At 33.0% G+C, this 21262-nt stretch overlaps 1 protein-coding gene across 4 annotated transcripts in view; it reads right to left on the reverse strand.

The window, feature by feature from the left end:
- LOC129001336 (irregular chiasm C-roughest protein-like) overlaps positions 1-13626 on the reverse strand; it is a 206987-nt gene extending 193361 nt beyond the window's left edge. For all 4 annotated transcript variants that reach the window (XM_054428606.1, XM_054428605.1, XM_054428609.1 and 1 more), the window contains exon 1: positions 13431-13626. In XM_054428606.1, the coding sequence (XP_054284581.1) occupies positions 13431-13488 (58 nt within the window). In that variant the 5' untranslated portion in view covers positions 13489-13626. The remainder of the gene's footprint in view (positions 1-13430) is intronic.
- Positions 13627-21262: the final 7636 nt, after the last annotated feature.

A 21262-nucleotide genomic window follows, 5' to 3' on the forward strand; every position in this document is an offset into this window, starting at 1 on the left:
TTGATAATCGCATTACAGCGCCTCTTCTTATGTCACATACTTTGGGTTTTATTCAAGAAAATCGGCTTTTACCACGGTCTGGAGTTTTGAAACACTCCGTTGGATCCTGAGTTACCTGCTAGAAGTTTTGTATCATGATTTGTAACACAGAGAGACATTGTAAAAAATGAATTTGTCATGGTAGTTGTATGTTTTTAAAATGAATCATACATGGACACCCTGCCAAAAATTATGCCTAGATTTAATAAGAGTTAACACTTAGTAATTGAAACAAATAATAATATTTTTAACACCCATGTCATAAAATTTAATTAAAATTAAAATTCAACCTAATAATCATTGGTTCTGAATTAAAGATGGCTACTCCAGTACAATTTCAATCTAGAGAGGTATCCGAATATCATACCATTAGTACATAAAATTTCTTTATTCAGGCATTTCAGACATTATATTATCCATCAATTTCAAGCGACTCGGCCAATCTTTAACACAATTCTTTGATCTTTCATATGAATGCACCTGGTATTCTTACTGTATAAAATGTATGGAACTCCTCATGTAAAATAAATCCATCGCTGAATAATAAATATATATTACATATTTGTGGTTAATTAAGTTTGATTGATCTGAAATTGCAAGTCAAAATTCGAGTTATATTTATTATTTTCACATTAGTCTTTGAAATCAATAAAAATAAACATGATCGTTTTCATTGAGGAACTCTGCTATTAGGCATTTGGTGTGTTCAATCATTGAAAAGGATCTAAATAACAGGATCAAACATTTTAAACGGCCAGTTTTTTTTTTCAATTGGAATAAATATCTTTGCATGGAAAATGTTGATAATGTATGAGTGAATCAACGTTATAACAATAATGTAATATATTTAAATAACATACCTGAGTACTTTTAAAAGGTACATAATAATTACAAAAGAAACTTCTATGCCGTTTAAGTTGAAAATTACCACTTAAACTCTTGATCTCCCACCATACTATCGATATACCTAAACAAAATATACTATAAGGTATGTGGAATTACCCCAATATACATTAAACTCATGGCTACGGGTAGACAAACGCAGCTACGAATTTACATACCCCCACACAGAAGATTATAGAACAAACGAAACTCCTAGAAATGTCAGGTAGAAAGAAGCCCGTCATGAATAAGTTATTATAATGACAAAGCAAAGTTTTGAGCAAATAATCAAAGTTTGCCTTGAGCATCAATCATGTTTCCGTGACTGTCGTCGACTCAGTTCCGGCCTACACCTGCTTCATAGGCAGGAAGCAGTTGTACCACCCGACAAAAAATGGATAACTGTATAATAATGTTGAAAATCACAATATTTATTGGCCATTCGAAAAAAATGGCAAAATCGTAGACTCTATAAACACTTTAGTATCATTCCTCGGCGTAATGGTTCCATCTATTGAATTGAATTGAATTGAAAATGTCTTTATTCATATAATATACAGTGGTATACATCGAATACCACTTGTATACTGTCATTATGCTAAATTACAGCTAACAAATTAATTTCATTACATTTCCTCCATAAGCCATAAGCTCCCAATTTAAACCAAAAGTTGATAATAAACAACACAAAGTATGGTTGTCAGGGTTCATCAAATTTATATAATGTTTTATTTGTCAAATGCAGTTTTAATTTTTCTTAAACAGTTTTACATCTTTAACGTTTCTTAATTCCACAGGTAGCCGTAGTAAAAACTTAGCACCCGCATTTAATGTTTTTTTTATTATAAAACTCTAGCCTGTGGAAATCAATGGCAATTTGATTTCTATTTCTTGTAAAATAAGAATGGCTGTCACCTAACCTGGGAACCAGATTGTTTATACTTAGTTTTTTAGCATGAAGTGCTGTGTGAAAAACATATAAACTGTAAACAGTCATTATGCCCAAATCTGTAAAATGCTGACGAACCGAATCACCAAAATTCAAATTCATTATGATTCTTATCGCCCTTTTTTGAAGAATAAGAATTCTATCCAAATTTTGTTTTGATGTACCTCCATAGATGTTAATAGATATTAATAGTCTCTAATGATCAATTTCTTTATTATTAGTTTTGACTAATCCTTAATGGTTTTACTGGTTGCTGTTGGGTTATTTGTATCTGAACTGGCCTTTTTCCTATACTTATATTGATCAGAATAATCTAGTACAATAATGTAGTGTATAGGTGAGTTTACAGCTCTTTCCTAACAATTTAAACGTCGTCAGCTTCTTGGTGGGTATAAACTAGACCCAGTTCATCTTGGTACTTGGCTTGATAATGGTTCTCTAGTCAATAAACGATACTACCTAATGAAACAGCATAGAAAGGCAACATAGCAAGCATAGGTAAAAAACAACAAAGATCGTCTTGCTAAATTCTAAACACACTATAAATTCATCTGCTGGATAAATTATATAAATATCGTGCGGCATTGTCTTACTACTTAATCACTGTGAAGTAATTAAGTGATACAATGTAATCCAATTTCGCTTCAATTAAGCTTGTTAATTCATTACACAATGCACCTAATTGAAAGTAAGCTGAGTACATTATTAATTACATGGAACTAATTTAGTGGTTGTATATTTCCAATGATACTTCAATTAGTTATGCTGTTATATTAATTTACTCCGTTTTGTACTTAATATTAATTAGTTATCCGTACTTGATGTTGATCATGGATCAAATTTCCTTCTTGTGGACCTGTGGTTTACAATATTATATGGTAGCAGTACATACGAAATATTTATAAGGCATTTCAAGAGGAAGTTAAAGGATATTATCCTCTAGAGAACTTATGAATCTGAACTTATGACTGGGACGGGTGGCGTCGTCCTGTAATCCAGCTACTAGGAGGTCACACACTGTGGATATTTATAGACATGTACTGTGGATGTGATACTCCCTGGTGTGGATTAACATCCGCACGAGTGAGTAAACTGTATAGCTATCTAGCTATGTTTAGTTAGGACTAAATCAACAGAAAACACAAAAACGATTGCCCATTTGTAAGTTTTAGGGGTTTCTACCTTTTAACTCAACTCCTTTACATATTATTTGCGTGATTAGGCTACATTTTATATTCTAGAAATGTAGTTGATTTCACTTCTAAAATATACTTTTCTGTTAAAAAAATCAGAAACATTTTCAAAATAAATAGCTAAAGGGAAAATACATTTCTCAGCGACCGGAGGGGAAAACTAACATTTGTCATTTGTTGTTGACTCTGATGTCTTTTGTTCGTGGCGTTCTGAGACATCATTAATATAATCCGATGGCGTTTCCACACATGAAACAAAATTCGGAAATGACAAAGGAAATATATTGTTAGGAATTTTAGAAAAAAGATTATGTATATTTTCTTGTAACAGAGTTGTATTTCAAAACTAACTATCCGTACATTCTCCTTTTGTTGGCCTCGCAAAATTATTTACTTTAAAACTCAGTTCAAAAAACTCTTTATTTAAGAGAATATTCCTATTGAATATATATTTGACACCAAATATAATCTCCACTTAGTTCTAGTGCGTATACCTACATATCTATGATGAAGTCTAGCAAAGACGTTTTCAGCTCGAAATGTCAACCTTTTGTTTTGTACAAATTGTTCTAGGTATACAATACAAAAATTACTTCACCGTTTATACTATAACCTTGACACAATAGTATCATATTTTAGGATGTTTCAGTTAGTAGGCATTAAAAAACTCCTTTAACTCAAAGCTCTATATCTGATTTAGGCTATTCAAGTGCAATAAAATATTTTAGTTCATAAGTTATGTTCGAAGCTATAATATAAATTTTAAATTAATTTGAATGTCATTAGTCCTTTTGTTTATGCTGTGAATTATCCAAACACTTTAGTTTAGGATCAATAAAGCATTACAGGAAAAGTGATCCTAAACATTTTTTTAGGTATTCTGGGTATCAAACTCATTACTTCCACATATTTTTGGCCATGAGCCAGCTACGTTGGACTTATACAGTGTAATTGTTATTTAGAAAGTAGCAGACCCGTAATTTTTTTTTTTTTAAGATCCGTGATAAGCAATACTAGTTACTGTATTTTTATGTTACTTGTTAAATGCTACCCTCCTAATAAGTTATAGTTATACAGTCAAGTATAAATATCTAAGATCTACAAAATCCACTTTTACCCTCTAAAAAAATTATTTTTACAAAATAATATAATTTTGTAAAATATTTAGTATTTCTGGTCTGCACTGGTTGTTACGAGCGAACTTTGTTTAGTATGTAAAGCTCTGAGGTAGGTAAAACTTTCCACGAAAATTGAATTTCTTGTTGTCCTTAACTTAACTTTGTTTCGACGTAATTAATTCTCTTCGTAAAAGGTCTAGAGGCTATAACAGCCCTGGGCAAAGTTTTTACGTTGCTCTCATGTCTTTACACCTTGCTATATTGTAGTTTCACGAATCATAAAAGTAATGTCTTGATTCAATACTGCAACGTGCGCGTGGGCTTTATGTAAATATAAATGTTTTTAGTGTTTTTTGCTACAAAAACGTTACTAACATTGAAAAAGATTTAGAACGTATCACTGTTAGTTAACATGCACACATTTCATTTGCCATTTGATGTTACAGTATGTGCGACTCAAGAACCTGCATGAAACATAATTCCAAAACATGTTTGCAGTCCTGAGGGAACGTCTGTCCAGAGATATACTACACCCGAAACACACGCTTGGGACTAATCTAATTTTGTCTAAGAAAGTTAACGCATAACTCGCTTTGAAAGTGATAAATGTGCGCAGCTTGGAACTTTGAAATCGCACCTTGATGGAAACTTTAGTTGAACTCAAGGGTCACCTTTCTTACTCCTGACTTCCTCGTGGAATACTAATGTATGAGAGAAATTATATGAAAAGGAGAATTAGTTTTTGTCCTTAGATGAGTTGATGTATTTAGCTCAAGGTCCAAGTTGTTGAGAAAGTTTTAAAGGCAAGAAATTTGTATCATATACTTAAGTCAACTTGATAATACTTTTAGGCTATGTTTGTTTTAGTACAACTTTTTTTACTATTTTTTGTACCTATATGTTCTTAATAATGTTAATCTAACTGTAAAACTTCGAAAAATATCTGAATCTAATATCTCATTACAGTTTATCTAATATTACTATCAACTAAAAAATATGTTGCTATTATTTGTGTTTAAATATTACCTATTTGTTGCAAAATAGAATCACTGATGTGGTACTGACACCACCTATTACCTGTCATCTTACTAGAAGCATTGGCTTCTTAATTACCGAGTAGATATGTCAAAGGGAATTCATAAAACTACGTATGTGGAAAAATCTACTTTACAGTATGTAATATATGAATAAATAAAAGCTACTATTCCACAATAAATACAAGCTCTACAATTCACATAAAGCCATCAATAAAGTGAATAGGTATTTCAACAAATAAATAAAAATGAGTTTACCTACGACCGTTTTTTAAAGTAGCCGTTTCAGTACAGTTCTTAGAATTGAAAAGTATCTCATAACAGCATTGTTTACTTTCATAACAGCATAGCTTTACTCATAACAACACGGGTAACGGACCAATGAGGTTCAAGGATTGAGAGAGGAGAAGCAAAATTGTTGTTATTCAAAATTCAACTAATCAGCTGTTCAGGCCAATTTAATTGTTGATTGGTGCAATTAGTATTTGATACAATGTTTCGTTGCTTCAATGTCAGTGGCAATTAGAGGTTATATACAAAAACATAACCTTTCTTAGAAGTTGTGAGTAGTGATTTTTAGTAATTAAAACACCGTCGTAGGTAAAGTAGTGTACGCAACTCGCGTAAATGGTGTTAACGACACTCGTAGAAGTTTTTCAGGCACTAACCAAGGATCGTACCTTAAATTTTCTACTCGTGTCGTTAACACTATCTTTACGCAATCGTTGCGTAAACTACTATAAGGAAACATGCCCATTTAAAACATAACAACCACAACTAAAATAAAATAATACAAAAAATCTACAAAAATACATGAGGTAAAGTGAAACATTGAGAAAAAAGTTTAAAAAGTTTAAGTAGTTGTATTAAATATAGATCAAGTCAAAACGAAAATGACACAAAGTAAAGTGATTGTCGCGAAGGTTCTGCTCCAAAACATGATAATGTTCTGCCTCAAAAGCCTCGTTCAAACTTTGCCAGCTGTATCCAGGCGCCAAGTTCATATTCATTGTTGTTCATTAAACCAAACGGCAGATGATATAAAGTTTGTTTGCCATTATTGACTTAACCTTTGACAAACGATGTAACTTCTCCCCTTGTTCTGAACTGTGGCTCATTTGCTGCTTTCAAACGACGTTAGGTTGAACCGGTATTTTCTCGTTAAATATATAATAAAAATTTAAAACTTAAAAGTAAAAAGTACAATTTTAAAAGTATTTAAAATTGTCATTCTTTTTTATTGTTGAATGATACAAGAAGAATGAGCTGTCAACTTACTATGTATGCAATTACTTCTTGAAATTTGACTTTTTGTGTTTCTTTAGCATAATTAAGTAGACTCACGAACGTCACACAGAATCATTGATAGAGAAACTAATGACAAAATGGCATCTGGGTACGAAATCTACAATTTGGTGAATGAAACTATTGCAATTTTAATACGTCTACTCCTACTACTGTGGTACATACTTAGTTTTTGGTGGTTTTCGTGGTATCAGCAATGAATACTGTAATCATTGGTATCAGCAATGCTACAATTGGACGAATATTTTGAATTACTTGGTGGCTTTTTTCATATTGTTAACAAAAAGCTTGTTGATGTTGATTAGCTAAGACGTTTAGACGATTTTTCTTTTATGCCACACTACACTGTTTTGACGAACTTCCCACGCAAGGATTTAATCCAAAAAACAGCTGTTTGCCGCCATCTTTATCAAATGGGGTTTCATTAGGCTACGTACTACTGTACTGTAATGAGTTTTACCGGACACCAACCAGCTAATTATACTGTATTTGGCAATGAGTGAGAGTGGTTAGTTTATAAACTAAAACATAACCTCTCTTAGAGGTTTAACTAGTGATTGTTAGTCCTTTAGTCGGTGATAATATTTACGGATTTAGTAGTATGGCGTAAAATATCGTACATCACTCGTCCAAAATGTGTTTACCAAAATCACACGGGAACAACCACACTCGTCCGGTAAACACCTATTTTCAGGAGTAGTAACGTAATATACTATTTCAAATGTGTGTTTGTGAACCATTACGGAAAAATAAACTAATCTCTTGGCTCCAAGTTGTTCCATAATCGCAGTGAAAATAAAAACATTTGGAAATAAAAACTCCCTTATTACCAAGTTAAATGTCCCTAAGGGAAGAGTAAATCAGCTTCGTGTTTTCACATGTAAACATGAAATGAACCACCTAAGTCCAGCACCCACGGTGTAAACAATCCCTTTGTTCTACATCAGTTTCAACTTATTGTTTTGCGTAATAACTGTTTTCTATTCATTCCCTTTTGTTTAACAAGACATCTGATAAAAAAAAGGTAAGATTCTCGCCTTATGTTCTGAGCGTAGTATTTCTGTGGTGGAGTTGCGGGTTCAAATCCCGACCATCGCCGATGTATTTAAGCGTACTTAGTCCATAGTATTGTATTTACAAAGACAGTGAGATTAACTTTCGATATAATATAAAGCTTTATTTGCTTAAAAAATGTTAACTGGCAGATGCGCTAGTGATCTTTGTTGATGAGATGTAAGGTATATGTATTTGATTCTTCTTCTGTATGAACTAAATAACTTTTTGAGTCAGTTTTTCAGGGAAGATCCGCAGTGCGGTATCCGTCCCCATTTCGCATCCCCAAATTAGCTACAAGATCTACGACTAATGAGGATGACACATTTACGGGGAAAATCTAATTTCCTAGTGAAACACACAGTACACTACAACCCCATAAACACCTACAGTAGTTACTACAAGGAATTTCATATTTTCATACCTCTACATATTAGTTATTGTGTATGTATCTGCGTAGAGTCTTATTACAGGAATCCATTAAAACAGTAACTTTAGCGAGAAACGCTTTAATGAGCAATGAAAGCATAATATAAATTGAACCTATGATTAAGATCCACATGAAATTCTTAATTTAATTTTGTTTTAATTTAGTTTTAAACTGTCTCTTTTACTACGTTATAAATGACAGGTTATGATTACACACGCCATATAAATTTTCATATAAATGAATCCCTCGAAGTAACTTATATACTTACGTCAGATTATATTTTGGAAATTTCATAATACATTTTGGTCATCAAGAACTCCAATAACTATACAAATATATTGTTTTATTATATATTATTAACAATCGCAATTGTGACTAAAAAAGTCAAACGCAGGCTAAATAACATTCCAATAATGTTGGAAGTATGTAACTAGTTACATAACCCAAGTCTTATACCAGTTTCATGATAAATGCAGCACAAGGTGTGGTGGCAACATATGTATAAGATTTCCAATACATTTTTCATGAGACGCCTCCACGCACGCAGGTGAAATGGTGACATTTTTCCTTTCCTCGTGAAATATAACGTCTTATGTGAGCCTTAAATAAATGTTTTGTTGGTGGAATCCATTAGAAAACTCACGATACGTAGAGATTATTGCGAACTTATGGTAAGTGTACTCATGGTGATATTGTTAGTCTTTTTATTAAGTACCATGTTATTAGTTATATGTTATTTACATGTACAAAATATCATTTCTTTTTTCATACAGGTAAAAATTTCATAGTATTTCTATAAAATGTCCAACTGGCTTCACAGATTTAAATAAATGCAGAAATACAATTTACTAAACGACAGTAAGGTTTATGATTTTATTTCGAAAAGGCATTCTTGGCTCGATATCAATAATTAGCTACACATTCAAGTGTTCCTGTAACAAAGAACAATGTTTTACTGTATTTAGTTATCGTGAAATGTTTTTCAGATTTTTTTTTGTCCTAGGATTCTAGGCACGAGCCCGGAATTGTTTTTCCACATTACTTCAGGCTAGACCTAGGGGTTACGGCATTATCACTTAGATAAAATCCATTGGTGATTTGGCCGGATTTTAACCCGAGATCTTAGGAACCGGAGTCCCGCGCTCTAACAAGGCCACACTATACTACATAGGTAGGTAGTATAGTGTGGCCTTGGCTCTAACCACCAGCTCGCTCCCCCGCTTACAGAATGGTTTTGGTAAATTACTTAGATTATTAACATCGACAAGAGAAACCTAAGCCATTTTGCACGACAACTAAATGCAATACGTCACTAGGTCAAATTCACTATCTTATGACCAAATTTTCCTGATCTAAGGTATAATAGGCTAACATCTCGATAATTTTGTCATTCTCATCGTCATCCATTGGCCGAAATTTATTGTTGCTCTTATTCACATATACATATATCAAAACCTAATACCATATGTGTGGCAAATTTGGTTGCACACACCCAAAAACTCTTAAATATTTAGCCATTGAATCGGGGAACCTTCAATGAAACTGAAATTAAAGCTCCTGTACAACATTTAACTTTTTAAACCGAAGGCAACTAAAACTAAGCGGGATTTTTATACTTTCCGTGACTTACATAATTGCAATCATCCTCCCACCACCTACAACTGTTAGATACAATCCTGAAATATAGTTGCGCTGGGCGGCTCTTATCTGTTGAAAGTAAATAAATCTGCGAGCTACTTCGAGCGGAACGGCAGCGAGTATTGAAGATTTCATTCTTGTCGATAAAAAGCTTGTCACGCGCCAGTAGTGGATGCACTCGACAGTAACCCATCATGGCCGACTGTTTACTGTGTTTAATTACCCATTGGGTCAACAAACCCATGACTACCCATTACCCATTAGCCCTCGGCGAGATTGGTGGAAAGTAGGCCTACGCTATAATGGGTGTTGTGGACAAATTAGAGACGACAAAGGATCTAAAACTCTCACATTCGGATATATTTATGGAAAAAAAAAATATTTAGTGATAGTTAAGCGTAATGCTAAGAAAATATTCAAAAGGTCGATGGTCATTTCTCACCTTGAATTTGCCTGTCTTAGCAGATTAAAAAGCCTATCGTAGGGCCATTGACCAAAGATAACTAAATTTTCTTATATACGTGATGGGTGTATGTCTAAATGGTTTCGGTGTACAAATCAAGAACACAAAAAATAATAAACTGAAAGAACGATAAATTTACGGATTTTTTTGTTGAAAAACTTATTAATTAGTGAATGTTAAATATAAATTTGTAATTTTGTAAAAGTCCAACGGTGTTTTCAAACCTTGAACTTAATAGTCTGAACAGGCCCAATGTCTTGTTATAGGAGAAATGTCTAGTATAGGATTAAATACAATTAGATTTTGTGTATGGCATTAGGAAAAGGAGTGAGCCGGAGCAATATAAACATAGACCTTCTCGTAAGTAAGCGGCATTGGGAACGACTCATCACAACCTTGGTTTTAGTCCTGCGTTAATACTGTAGCCTCTAACTCATCTTATTATTCTAATCGAACAATTAATATAATAACAAGATTATGAACGAAAGTTTAGACATTAATAATTGTAATTTATATAAGAAAATTGACGTATAATACGTTGGGATTCGCAGTGCTTGATGTCAGTTAATTTCCTTCCCAACAAAACATAAATTGAAACATTTACGTAGGCCAATAACAAAGTCAATGTTTTACCAACAACACTTAACTATGCCATTTTCACATACTGAGAATTTTAACATGTAGCCTTAACAATTGTTACCTTAGCGATGCTTAAGAAAAAGGAACACTAACCCGTATCTTAACCGATAATTGACAACAACAATCTTCAAAGACAATATTTAACAAGTCATCATCGTCTTACGTTATCTCAAGATGATATCGCTTTGAAATAACAATTTAAAGGCGTGAAAACAGCTTTGGTCCACACAACAACGTCAATAAGGAAACGAATAAGCCCTGTTTACTTACAAACTGAGATAATGTTAGCAGTAGGATAACACAATCAAACTAGGCTTGTAACATGGAAAAAATAGGTAATTTAAAGACTCAACATTCTTTTTACTTTCAAAAGGTACTTGTATATTAAATTGTCCAAAATATTTTAATGAAAGTATATGAAATCAGAATTTTATATTTTAATGAAAGATTATTAAATGTTTTTAGTCTTTTGTCAACAATGGTACACTATATCATATGATTTACTAATTCATATTTATAAAACTGTGCTTTGCAGTATTACACACAATAAATTAATGAATACGATAATAATTAATACCAATAAATAAGAATATTGTTATGATAAATACCTAACTTGGGAACACTAATTTATATTAGTTTAAACAAACCCTTTAAATTGGTATGGTTGATAATGTTTATGTTGATTAACTAAGGTATCGTACTTTTATCATACTTTGATGGGTTTCACGTTGTCTTATGGGATGCTACAACTTTGAAAGTATTTTTGATGATTGCTTTTACAAATACTAGGATATTATGGACATATTAGTATGGAGTAGCTTTTAGAACAACTAACTCTAACTAACATAACGAAAGTTATAAATATATAAACAAAACATATGTTTTGCTTGTTACTAATCCCCTTTGAATTGTTGTAGGTTTTAATCAAAACAAATATAAGTTAATGTTGTTTGAACCTCGTGTCAAGTAGGGAAATTAAATTATTGTAAAATATAAGTTATTATAACTAAATAAATACAAGAACTTGCAGGAATACTTTATCTGAATGTTTACAAAATGGTCATAGTGGTTTTTACAGTCTATAATAAATTAATGTACCTTGATTGTTAATACCTAACCTAACCCGTACAATAGAGATAACAATGACCAAACTCATAGAATTTAGCTATACAATTTATACAAATCTGAGCCCTACCCTAGTATTTGTTTATTTAATTGTTTTCAAAATTCATTGATACATTTTACCGTATCGTTAAAATTAATTAGTTAAGGTCCTCAGAACACGTATTTTTTATCGTTATCACTTTTTAAAATGTTTAATCGACTAAGTATTTCACTTTACAAGTACTGCATGTAGTTTGTGGCAATTCACATCAAATTAGTTATACATACTGATTACATTTTTTTCTCTGCTCTGTGGTTATATTGGCTTAACACAGAAATATGATTTCACTTCAATCAGGTAGTTACCTAGTTGGTTGCCACAGTTAAAAGTGTTTAAATGTTGGTTTAGGATACTATTGTTGTTTTTATCAAACTAGGCATATTTTATTATAAATTTGGTTGAGTCTTACTATGCTAGAGCAACAATGATAACTATTCCCTAACAATGAATTAATCTTCTGTATTTGTAGTGACATAATGCTATTACTTTTCAATTTGTGAACGAAACTGGTTTGTCTATAATGGTTTGTTATTGCTAATTTAGTTTTCACACCACATTTAAATTTTTAATGAATAATATAAACTTTTAATCATGAAAAGTACGATTAAAACTACACTAAGGTTATGAAATGTTTTATTTTGATTTATTTATTTTTAATTAATTATTGTAGGTTACTTAAAATTGACAATCCCATAAGTATTATGAATACCAGTTTGCCTCCGAGCTCAAGTACAAGACGACAAGCATTGAAAATTCAATTACCTACTTATTGCTTGGATACAATTAGCTTTTTAATTATATTATAGCTGCTGCTGCTGTTTCATGCTATTTGTTTAAGTTTTTTTTTGCAAGTAAATATAAAATATAATTGCATAAGTTATAAGTTAACTGCGTATTAATAATTTCGTATTTTTAATGAAATTCTAATGACTAGGTATTTTTATCCTGACAAATTTAAATAATTTGCAAATACTCGGAATATCTAACGATTAATAAGCTTAATTAATTCACTGCTGTTCAAAATTATAAATGTTTGTTTACAAGCTCTTTATATGATAAATTTTACACGGAATTCCAGGAAACGCTACGTTAATTTACGAAGGCCATAATATATGCTCTTTCTGTTGATGTGTGTGTGATATTGTGCAGTGGATCATTATGACCATCTAAACGAATCTCGAATCATATGACATGAAATGGAATGTATCAGTAAATGAAGATTGACATCCAAAAGTGCTTAGTAATATTGAAAACTGCATTACGACTAACGTCAAGATGCAGATTATTTTTTAATTTCCCATGTCAACCAAGAAGCCAAACAAATTCAACAAACGCCATGATCCAACAAACTGGTGAAAATAGGTTTTTTAACGCATATGTTAAAATAAAAACGATTGGTGATCGTTGAATTTGCCACAAAGCTAAGTAGAATGGTGTAAGGTTATTTATTAAAATAATATACATTATTACTTACGTATACATAGTATTTAAAACAAACATAAACACAATTTAAATTACAAACCTTTGATCAAGTAGAACAAATTAACCAAAGCGATCACAGCAGCTCCTGTTGGCTTCATTACAAATTTGATCACTTCACTTTTATCCGAACGAAATCCACTAATTCAAATAGGTCATCACTCTCCACACCGGGTGGAATACATACGTCAAATCCGAACACGAATACGTATCAAAGCCGGTTGGAAAAGCAACATAACCTCAACTGTCTTGTTCTAGCGCACGCAGGCAACTGGAGGTCTCCGGCTCCGCTCAGCTGATAGCGCGTTCCGAACTGGACTCGCGTTTCCCCCTCCCCCACACAACCTCCCCTACTGCCCCACCCAACAATGCTCCGCTCCGCGTCGTACAGTTTCGGCGTTCCAGCTCCAGGCTTCGCCCGCGGCGGAGGTCAATCCGACCGAATCTTCGCACGACTGGTTACGTTCACGATACAAAATAAATACCGCCGATTTAATAATGATTACATCCCACTGGATTTCTCCGGGGTATTAGCGCATTTGTTATGTATGAGAAACACGCACTGAGTCCCGTTGGCCCTTTGTTGTGTTATGAATAAATTACCTTCATATGGGGATACTGTATTGGTTTGATTGTTTCAGTCAAGTTTTGGTATGTAACTTGCTGATATGTATTTCATATGTGGAATTGTGTTTGAAACTTATGTTCGAATCTTATAATTTAAACTATACTAGACAATGGCTTTATGTACCTATAATGAACAAATATATGTTAAAAGTATTATTATATCCTATAATTTTATATCTTTTGTAAGTTATATCAGTGTTGGTTCTATGTGTGCAACTTGCATTAGATATTTTTGTTATGATGACGAAAGTTATGATAGTTTTTTTCAAAAATCTAAAAGGTGATGGGCTTTATATTAACGTATGACAATTGTATGACAAATACGCATGACAAACTATTACGTATGCTGACAATGTGTTTTTTAAAGGATCAATTGATATTAAATATACAATCCTTTCTTAAGAGACGATAAACAAAAAATATAGTCGCGTTGATAAGCCAATTTAATATTTGTAAACTTTTTAATGGTTATTAAAAAGTAGAATTTTTTACATAATCATAATCCTCCTACATTTTGTCGAAACTTTTATTAAAGTATGTTGGTAATACGCACTTTCTAGATACTTTTAATAAGGCTTTATTTACAAACAAAAAACAATATCCAGCGTAATTTATGTAAAATAATCAATCATAAGGCATTGTTATTGTCATTGTGTGTGGTGGGTTTACTTTAAAACTTCCACGTGGAAAAACAAAACATAAGGATTTTAAAGCCCTTTCGAAACATATAATTTAAATCACATAAATCTGTTTTTATCATTTGCATACTCTTATACACGAAACATAATTGGGAATATATATAAGTTTTATAGATTTCCCATACTGTATTTCAATATTTGTCACAGATTAACGGTATTTTCTGGATTAAAATACCATTTTATCACTTCGCCGAGCCAGTGATATATTTTCTGTTCGTATTTTCTGCTGAATATGAATAGGGTTGGTGTAGAAGTAGAATGGAGTAACTTACCAAAATATGCCGCTTCCCTGATCAGAACCATTTACTAAGAGCACTATGAGAAAGGGAAGCTTGGTCCATTTAAAAAAATTACACATTTCTTCACAATTTCGCTCAGCTATATATGTATATACTAAATACAAGCTTTTAAATGCATATTTTCAAACCAAACGAGTTTTTCTATCAGCTCTTTGTGTTGAAAAATTACGATAATTGGAACTCATAATAATTATGCAAATAATTAGTTTGAGATGTTAATAAAGAGAAGCTTTATTTTATTCGAGGTTATTTCACTAATAATTGAACATTTAGCAGTAGTCTCACCACAGTGCTAACGTTCAAAATCGCGCCAACTGCGATGGACTTAATTGAATTTTCAAGAGGCCAATTCAATTATTTTATGGTAATGACTGTGGTATGAGTGTTTATTAGTTTCGTTTCGCCCGTTTATAATCACCGTTATGGGTAATTTTCGTTTCAATTTGAATTGATTTGTTTTGATACTTAACTGCAATCGTATTCATTAGCTTCGTTTACATTGTGTTTGATTACTTTAATGTCTATGTATCTTATACTGATATTTTATAATATATCCGACTTAATTCAATTACGATGATTTAGAATGTTGTTCTGTTTTGGGGAAATGAAATTCTTTGCTTGATTTAATTCAAAGAAATTTGTAGATACAAATTCGTAATTTGTAATTTTTGTATTGTCATAGATTGCGTTAAATTTATTTATCCTATATTTTCATTGTATAGTCTTAGTTAAACTCTTTAAGTCCTAAAGTATTTAGGCCTATTTTGTAATGTTGTAAATTAAAGTATAGAGGTTAAAACATAATTATACATTCCTACAAATCGTTTAAGCATATATTCAATCTATATCACTTCCCCTTACATTAAGCCAATATTTTATTTTATTAATTTATTCATATATTAAAAATATATGCAACAATCATTTGTCGAATAGTTTGTGTAGTCCATAAACAAATAACACATAGGATTGACCCTAAGTTGCGAACTATAATGAATAGGAAATTTACTTGTCCTCTGCGAAACACAATTACAACTAAAGAAGGCAAATTCATTCCGAGCAAAATAATTGTCAACGATAAACACAACTTCAACCCCACCAGAATTAACAAGGTTTCTAAAATAGTCGCAAATGTTCTAATCCTGCTTTCCAAAGTCAAGTGTATTTCCTGTCGGTGACTAATAGACTGCTTGCCTGAAAGCTTTATCAGTGAGAATCAAAAGAACAAAGGAGAGTTTCAAAATAGCGTCACGGACAATGCTAGTCACTTAGTCGTTCGCAGAACTGTCTGTCGTCCGCGCGGCGACACGCTCTCAGTATTTGCGAGCCTGTCCACGTCGCTGCGGTAAGCTGGCGTCAAGTCAAAATGTGACAAGTTCTTCAATGTGTCTATGAGTAAGTCAGGTGGATTTGGAGGGCTAAATCCGTTACGAGTCCCCGATGCCTACTTACTATAACAATAAGGAGGTTAAGTGGTTAGAGCGCAAGACTTCGGTCCCGGGTTCAAATCCCGCTAAATCACCAATGCATTTTATCGAAGTGATATTGCCGCAACTCTAGTTCCTGAAGTAATGCAAAAAACAATTCTGGGCTCGTGCCTAGCGTCCTAGGAAAAAAACTTACCATAGCATTAGTGATACAAAACTGCAGTAAATCATTGTACAATAAAATAACAACTAATCTTATATACTAAAAAACGTTTGCAAAACTTATGACAGCTACCCTGACCGTACTGTTGGACCGAATTACACGCGGTTGGTACCAAATGAAAGCTATTTTCCTTTAGACGTGCAGATCTCTTTATAAATTTATATAGGTTAAAAAATAAGCAGAAAAAATGAATTTTAAAATAAAATAATATCATGGGCCTTATGGGTTGCCATGTTGGTGACGAAAAAACAACGAAATGTAAACAAAAACCAAAACAAATGGAAGAAATAAAGTCAAATGTTTTATTTACAACTTGGGGTGAAAATATAGAAGTTTGAACAATACATACTTTTGGTCGAGTTTTTGACCACGGGGCGAGCTCTCGTAGTGTACTAATATAGTTTTGACTATACAGTAATCATTCAAAATTAACTACTAAGAAACTTGAATTTAATGCTTTTAATAAATTAAAACATCATACAATGGTACGTCTTGACATAAACGCAAATTGGCCTAGTTGGGTCAGAATAGTAATTTTATCTCCGTGATTTATGATACTAAAATTTCATATCATACTCTGAATTATTACACCGAATGAAATAACTATACTAAAATTGCCAAACCTGGAGCCTCGTGTGTAGCATATACTCGTATCATAGAAGCAGTAGTTGCTTACCAACAATTTTTTAAAAATCAAAATACATTTAACTATCTCTTGAAGTTGAATGTCTAGTGCCGGATATTTAAATATGTATGAAATTAATTTAATTTTAGTGTAAACATAAAATGTATAACTAATCGAATTTATGACCTGTTTTGTTAACTACTAATCACTTTCGCCATATTTTGCCGAATTTAAAGGACATTATTTTTAATGTAAAATCAACAATAAATATTAGTCTATCGTGGGTGGATGTGATTATAAAATATACAGGCTACCTTAAAAACACTGCGATTATCAGCAATTAGCACTTTTAAGGCTTGTGATTAAAGATTTAAATTGACTATTTGACATTGATATGGTAGTCTGATGTTCACCTTAGGTGTTAATCCACAGGAAAATTCAAATACGTAATACAAAAAAAAATAAGGACTAAGTTCATTACAGATACAAATCATTATGTACATTTCCTACATAACCGTAAACGACACACAATCTTATTTTCTGAATCACTTCTACTGGACTAAACTACCGCATACAACGCTTTTATTGTGGCTGACAATTGCCGGGTACAACCCCAACACCATTGAATCAATTTAAGAATTGCAATAAAACATGAATACAAACAGGCAAGCGACACAGAGTTAGTTGCGTGGTTTTGTGGGAATATGCAGCCTTCAAGAATTATACGAAAACACGCAATATTCCCGGGAACCGCTACAACGCACTTCTATTCCATGTTCTTCTTATTCTTATTATTCTCATTATTCTTATTGTTCTTCTATTATGTTTATGTTGGTGTGAAACTTAATTTTTAATAGGAATCTTCAGTAGTTCGATTTCAGTATTAAAATATTATGTAATAGCCGTAGCAAATGCGTCTAAACGGATAAAAAAAAAAATAATCTCAAGTAGGTACTTCCACACAGTTGGTCTTGAACGATACATTTAGTAGTGGTCATATGTTTTATGTACGAAACTGTTTTTGCAGATAACATAGAATTGTATCAAGTATGTAAATATGTGGTTTCCCTGGACACTAAATTAAAATACCTAGCTCAATAAAATAAAAGGGCAAACTGAATTATTAAACTCAACACTTTTTAATTGAACCAACTAAAGAAGACATAGATTAAAACTATTATTGTTTTTAACAACACATTTAACAATTTAACCATCTGGTATTCATCATTGAAGTATAACATTAAAAACAGACATGTGGCAAATATTAAATTGCACTCAACACCCCTCCTCAATTTAATAATTTTACATTTGACACAATTAACAAACAAACAATCCTAACATCTTTCTCAAATTGCCAAACCGAGGTGCAGGCAGACTTTTTGTAAAAATGTCTGCAATCTGATTTTCCGAACATATATATTCTGCAGACATGATTCTCCGCTGGTGAAGTTCCCGCACAAAATTGTATTTAACATTCACATGTCTCAATCGGCGATGCTCCCACTTCTGTAGAAGTCGTATGCAAGATTGATTATCTTCCAGGATGCGGATTGGTAACTTAAGCAAAATTTGAAAATCTTCTATCAGATACTTCATCCAGAGTAATTCGGCTGCTGCTGTTGCCAAAGCTACATATTCCGCCTCTGTAGATGATAACGCAACACTAGATTGCTTCTTTGTTGCCCAACTTACAGTACTTCCAAACACTTGTATGAGATAACCTGAGGTCGATCTTGAATCTCCACTTTTATTCCAGTTTGCATCAGCGTAAGCCAGAATAATGTCATCTTGTTTTCTCTTTCGATAACATAATTTTAAGTTGATTGTTCCTTTTATATATCTTAAGACTCTCTTTAAACATTTCCAGAGTTCTTCTGTTGGGTCACTTTGATGCCTGCTTAGGAAATTTACTACAGCACTCAAATCTGGCCTTGTACCTAGCATTGCATACATTAAGCATCCGATTACTTCTCTGCACGGCTTATCAGTCCTTTTTCCGCCTTTGATTTCTAGTTTTACTTCCATTGGCGTTTTGACTGGGCAACAATCTTGCATGTTAAATCGTTTAAGAAGACTCTTTAGGTAGGCAGTCTGACTTAAGTACATTTCCCCCTCACTCCTGGAGATTTCGATTCCCAAAAATGTTTTTGGTTCTCCCAATTCCTTGATTTTAAACTTCTCATTCAACTTTACTTTAATTTCCTTGATTTTCTCCCTATTATTTCCTGCCATGAGAATATCATCAACATAGAGCACAAGATACACGACAATATCATTTTGTATCATAACGTAAAGACATTTGTCGGATTCTGATTGGGTGAAACCAACTGAAATGAGAAATGAATGAATAGCTTGATTCCATGCTAATGGTGCCTGTTTCAAGCCATATAGCGCCTTTTGCAATTTGCAAACGGAGCCGGGTGTTCCTTCATCTCCTTCAGGAATGGACATATATATTTCCTCCTTCAGTTCACCATGAAGAAAAGCATTGTTGACGTCTAATTGTTCAAGAATTAATCCACGTTCGTTTGCTACAGCCAGCAACACCCTAACTGTTGCAAGACGAACCACTGGAGCATATGTTTCTTCATAGTCAAAACCCTTTCTCTGTGAACATCCTTTGATAACAAGTCTTGCCTTGTATCGTTCAATATTTCCGTTTATGTCTTTCTTCAATTTGAAAACCCATTTACTGGAGATAGCTTTCCTTCCAGGTGGTAGTTCAGTGTAAGTCCAAGTTTTGTTTTCCTTTATAGAGTTAAGTTCTTCCTTAACAGCTTGATACCAATGATCCTTATCATCACGTGCTGCAATATCCTTGTAACTTTGCGGTACATCATCGACAAAAGATTCAGCATTCAGAGCAAGAACTGCATAATCCTGTAAGTGTCTTGGCACATTCCTCTTTCTGGTAGAGTGTCTTATTGTTTCTTCTTCACTTACATGATCTTCAATTTCTTCTTCCTCTTCTTCAAGATCTGGTATAGAAATTCTTTGATTTTCATCAGACAATGATCTGGGTTCTTCTTTGTTCTTGTCTTCCTTTTTACTCGATCTGGATTCATGTACATGATCGGGAATCCAGTCTTCAATTATTGGTGTGCTCTCAAAGTTAAATTTTTCCTCATAAAACACAACATTTCTTCCAGTGATTATTTTTCCTTCTTCAGGACACCACAGTCGATAACCATTAGGACAATATCCAGTAAAGTAACACTTCAAGCACTTGCTGTCAAATTTACTCGATATTAATTCCTTAGGTAACAGCAAATATGCTGCACAGCCAAAAACTCTTAACTTACTAAGATTAGGCTTCTCATTGTACCATAAAGCAGCAGGGATCTTTCCTCCTAAAGCTGATGTCGGACTTCGGTTGATTAGATATACGGCAGTTCGAACAGCTTCTGACCAAAATGTCTTACCTAATTCACAATTAAGTATTAAACAACGAGCCCTTTCAACAATAGTCCTGTTCATTCGTTCTGAGACACCGTTCTGTTGAGGAGTATATCTGATTGTGAACTCATACTGAATTCCTTGCTCCTCAAAAAACTGCTTCAACTCATTTGACATGTATTCACGACCATTGTCACAACGAAATCTGCTAATCTTTAGATTGAAATGAGATGTAGCCAAAGCATGATACATCTTGACGTATCGTGTGACTTCCGCCTTCGATTCTAGAGCATAGGCCACCGTGAAATGAGTAAAGTCGTCAATAAAAGTGATGATATATTTCTTACCGTCAAATGAAACTGGTGAGATTGGACCACACAAATCACTGTGAATCAACTCAAGAGGTCTGGTGGCACGTCTCCTGTTCTGATTGTAAGGAAATTGTGATTGTTTCCCTTCAACACACTTTGAACACTTTTCTAAGGGTAATGTTGAAGTATTCAACTCCATCCCATCTACCTGCGACCTGAGACTTTTAATACAACCATAGCTCAAATGACCAAGCCTGTCATGCCACAGTTTC

The sequence above is a fragment of the Macrosteles quadrilineatus genome, unplaced genomic scaffold (assembly GCF_028750875.1).
Source record: "Macrosteles quadrilineatus isolate MER2022 unplaced genomic scaffold, UCM_ALF_1.0 Scaffold_8__2_contigs__length_117827958, whole genome shotgun sequence".
In the NCBI taxonomy this organism is placed as follows: domain Eukaryota; kingdom Metazoa; phylum Arthropoda; class Insecta; order Hemiptera; family Cicadellidae; genus Macrosteles; species Macrosteles quadrilineatus.